At 37.5% G+C, this 4,503-nt stretch overlaps 1 protein-coding gene across 1 annotated transcript; it reads left to right on the top strand.

Moving 5' to 3' along the window:
- The first annotated feature begins 320 nt into the window (after positions 1-320).
- Positions 321-1,538, top strand: B3GALT1 (UDP-Gal:betaGlcNAc beta 1,3-galactosyltransferase, polypeptide 1). The gene is given in 2 exon segments (XM_009707565.1): positions 321-540; positions 543-1,538. Coding segments are annotated over 2 exon segments (966 nt in total). The 3' UTR covers positions 1,289-1,538.
- Positions 1,539-4,503: the final 2,965 nt, after the last annotated feature.

Raw genomic sequence — 4,503 nt, forward strand, 5'->3', positions numbered from 1 at the left:
GCTTATTAATGGCCAGTCATATTTAAGCTCGCTTTTCTTGCCCTAGGCTTTTATGATCTAGCAATGGAAAATTTTTCTTCGTATTTTTCAGAAATAACAGAAAATTCCAAGAAATGGAAGCCGCTGCTAGTAAAAGAAGAAAAGCTGAGTATCATCAGGGTTAATAGCTCCTATTTGAGATCCATGAATGATTACAGAGTTCCTTTTCTATATCGAACTTTCAAGTCTCATTAATAATATGCTGCCTCTCTGGGACACAGATGCGCTTATGGTACGAAGGCTATTTATTCATCACATGCAATAGAAGAGCTAGAGGAACAATGGCTTCAAAGGTCTCATGCTTATATGTTTTGACAGTAGTTTGTTGGGCAAGTGCTCTTTGGTACTTAAGTATAACTCGTCCTACTTCTTCCTACACTGGCCACAGACAGCTCAGTAGCATATCCATAGCCAGAAAAAACGTTTCCTTTGGCAACATAAGAACTCGACCTATAAATCCACATTCCTTTGACTTTCTTATCAACGAACCTAACAAATGTGAGACTTGGTCATTCTTATCAGCACAACCCACAAAGAGTTTGATGCAAGGCAAGCCATTCGAGAAACATGGGGAGATGAAAACAACTTTAAAGGAATTAAAATCACCACACTATTTCTTCTCGGAAAAAATGCTGATCCTGTGTTAAATCAAATGGTAGAGCAAGAAAGCCAAATTTTTCATGACATTATTGTGGAGGATTTTATCGACTCTTATCATAACCTCACTCTGAAAACGTTGATGGGGATGAGGTGGGTAGCAACATTTTGTTCAAAAGCAAAGTACGTTATGAAGACAGACAGTGATATTTTTGTAAATATGGATAATCTTATTTATAAGCTGCTCAAACCTAACACCAAGCCAAGGAGGAGGTACTTCACTGGTTATGTTATAAACGGAGGACCAATAAGAGATGTTCGCAGTAAGTGGTACATGCCAAGAGATTTGTATCCTGACAGCAATTACCCACCCTTCTGTTCAGGCACCGGCTATATTTTTTCAGCTGACGTAGCAGAACTCATTTACAAAACCTCCCTTCATACCAGACTTCTTCATCTTGAAGATGTGTACGTTGGACTCTGTCTGCGGAAGCTGGGCATTCACCCCTTCCAAAACAGTGGCTTCAATCACTGGAAAATGGCCTACAGCTTGTGCAGGTACCGCAGGGTGATCACAGTGCACCAGATAACCCCAGAAGAAATGCACAGAATTTGGAATGACATGTCCAGCAAGAAACATCTTAGATGTTAAGATTTTTACTGATGTAAATACTTTTTTTAAATTTTGGTTTAGTCTGGTTATTTTTTGACACAGTGATCTGCTGATTTACAGGTTAAACTGTGGGATATTAACCGTGAAAGGATTTTTAATGACTGATTTTTCATTCTCATTTTGACTACTGGTTTACAGACTTCAGGCTCTTTTCATAAGGACATTACACCAACCGAAAGGACCTAGAGTCAAATCTCAGATTTTGTATATTGACCTCCATCACACATTTCAGTTCGTGCATCTGTATGTAAAATGACAGTAATAAACTATTATGAGCTGCTTAACAGTTCATGCCCCAGCCTCTGAGATAAGACTCAGGCCCTAAGAAAAGAAGAATTACAAACACTCTTTTATTTCTTTTTTGACACCCTTCAACCATCTCTGTTTTGAGCTTTGTTAATAAATTGAGTCGTATACATTTGCACTGACCTTATACACCTATCTTGACATGTATATTTTATAGTACAATGTGCGCAATTCCTAAACAGCTTACTGATGGTGTAATAGCAGAATTTAGATAGGTAAGAATATCAAAGTCTCATAGGCCTTAGAAACAAACCCACACACTGAAGTATATTTTCATCCACCAAATGGTATTCCTTTAAATTATTTCAGAAGACACCCTATTTCTTTCCACTGCCTAAAGTAGCCCCTAAAAGATATAATACAATTTTAAAATGAAGTAGAATCTGTAGGTGAAATAAGACAGGGGAGATATATGAAAAACTATCTTAAAAATATATGAGAAAAGTATGAATATCTTTTAATAATTTCAAAACAAGTGCAAAGTTTCTCATTAGTATCAGTGGATCTCTCCATGAAGCATCTTTCATAGCAATATATGATTACATTGAATGACAAAAGTGTCAACAAGCAGCATATTTCTTCAACATCAGTCAGTGCACTATTTACCTAAAAAATGTAACACAAAAGCAGGTTTTTAAGGGTAAGTTGTACTTTTTGCTACAGTGCATATATGAATTAGATTCTACTGGATTTTTAATGGTGTAGAAAAGTAGAATCCTGCCCAATAAAAGAATGCAATTAATTTTCTGTTGATTGGGCAACAGAGTACATAACAGTTATGTACAACTTTCACAAAAAATAGAGGGCTTTTAAGAGTCACCTATTAAAGAAAAACAAATTCTAGCCTTTGTTACAAATCTGCAGCTCCCAGAGCCAATCGTCACTGAGGTCCTGCTCAAGAGATCCTCAGAGCACGTGACAGAAATCAAACACACAAGATTTTATTCAAGTCTCATAATGTGATTATGTGTTTTGAATATGAATATTAATGAAGTGTCATGAAAATTATTTCCTGGAAAATCCTTCGATAAATTCAAGCCATCTCTGTTCAGCACCACCTTCTAACAAAGAGCTAAACTATGACATTGCTCAGCAAATAGCTCTGAATGAAGAACTCAGACAAGTTACAAAGATACAAAACTCACCAAATATATTATTATTAGCTGTAGATTACTCACACTGTCCACAGCACACACAGAAGTCTCATTCATTTCAGCTGGCATTATGTGTAACATATAAAACACTGTTAAGTCTGTACGTTATTCAGGATGTCTATAAAGATGCCAGAAATTAACTGAATAAGAATTAAAGGAAAACTCTGACCCAATTTTGCCATAGGTGCACATAGCACTTTACAACAGTAACAGAGGAATGAAGATGCTACCCCAAAAGGTTTGCAGCTTCATGACAAATTGTTAGTCTTATTCACAGATGCAGCACTACCATTTTGAAAGGAACTACTTGTAAGTAAGGTAAAGCGCACCTGGCCTTCAAGACACAAGCAGTAGATGTCTCAAACAAATTTACTTCGGATCTAAAAGTGAAGCTACACAGTAGACAGCCCAGGAGTCACTGCTAATCAACAGCAGCTTGTGCACCCTTCATAAATGAAAATCAGTAATTTTATATAAAAACACTGAATCTCTTGAAGCATAATTAAGATTTCTCCTTCACTAGTTGACCGAGTCCTTGTTAAAGTTTCTGTTGCTTCCTGTCAAACTCAGAACTCTAGCTAACCAAGGTCCAACTAATTGCATAGATGAATATATAACACACCCCCCTCAACTAGGTGAAGTTCAGCTTTCCTTACCCAAGCCCCAGAATACGCTTGTTTAGGAAGGGAAACGAGGGTGGAATTCATCCCCAGCCCTTGGGTAAATCAGACAGCATAGCTGTCATCCTACCTGGAACACACTTTGTAATAATTTCAACCCACAGACTGCAATCACTTCTGCCATCCCTCTGCCCTGTGCAGTAATTTAAGGTTGCTGAATTCGCAATCGAATGGATTTGGTGGCCTTAGTTTTTCCTGCTGATGCTTCTGTGGCCTTTGGTTAGTAACCAAGAAGATAGCAGGGCTCCCAATCCAGATACCTCGGCGCTTGAGTAGCACGGTAGCCTTGAACTTCTCCTAGTACAAGTAGACTGCATTAATGATTGGAAGGTACACCTTGAAAACAGTATCTGAAAAAATGTATTTCCTGCCATTTATAAATAGATAGATCTTCAACAGAAGTGTAAATGTTCATCTTGAAACTGATGTACATATTTCTAAGGCATTTTCTTCTGTATTCAGCTGTATATACGTGTAGAATCTGCTTGCTATGTAGTATTCTGTTATGCATGGAGCTGTTAGGCATTATATTTGTCCAGTGTTTCAAGAGCCTTAAGCATGTGCGCCCTAACTTTTGAATGTACAAGATCTTTTTTTTCTTTTATTGTCAAGTGAACTTAAAAGAACACAACAAAAGCCTAATTTGCTACTTCTATTAATTTTCTGGTACTAGACTTCACTAGCTTGTTACACTTGCATAACAGATTTATTATTTCCTCTTTGCTCAGAAATTGCAGTATTGCAACGCGGAGCTAGAAAGGGAACAATACGTCTACTCGTCGGGACAGCTCACTGTTCCTTCCACTCAGTAGTATTTGTGCCACGTGGGGTACTGTTAACAAACAAGTGTTTGCATTGGGCTTCCTTTAATCAAAGGAAATATTTATGTTACTTAAACATCATTTGGTTTCACTGGGCATGGGACAAATGACAACAATGGTTAAGACGTGCTGGCTTCTCATCACTTCAAAAGTGTAACTATAATCACATTTTGATTCCAAAACGTACATGAACAAAGCACATTGAGGGAAGAAGCTAGGGGAGAAATGCCTCT

Source organism: Cariama cristata, unplaced genomic scaffold (assembly GCF_000690535.1).
Source record: "Cariama cristata isolate BGI_N322 unplaced genomic scaffold, ASM69053v1 scaffold17579, whole genome shotgun sequence".
Taxonomy (NCBI): domain Eukaryota; kingdom Metazoa; phylum Chordata; class Aves; order Cariamiformes; family Cariamidae; genus Cariama; species Cariama cristata.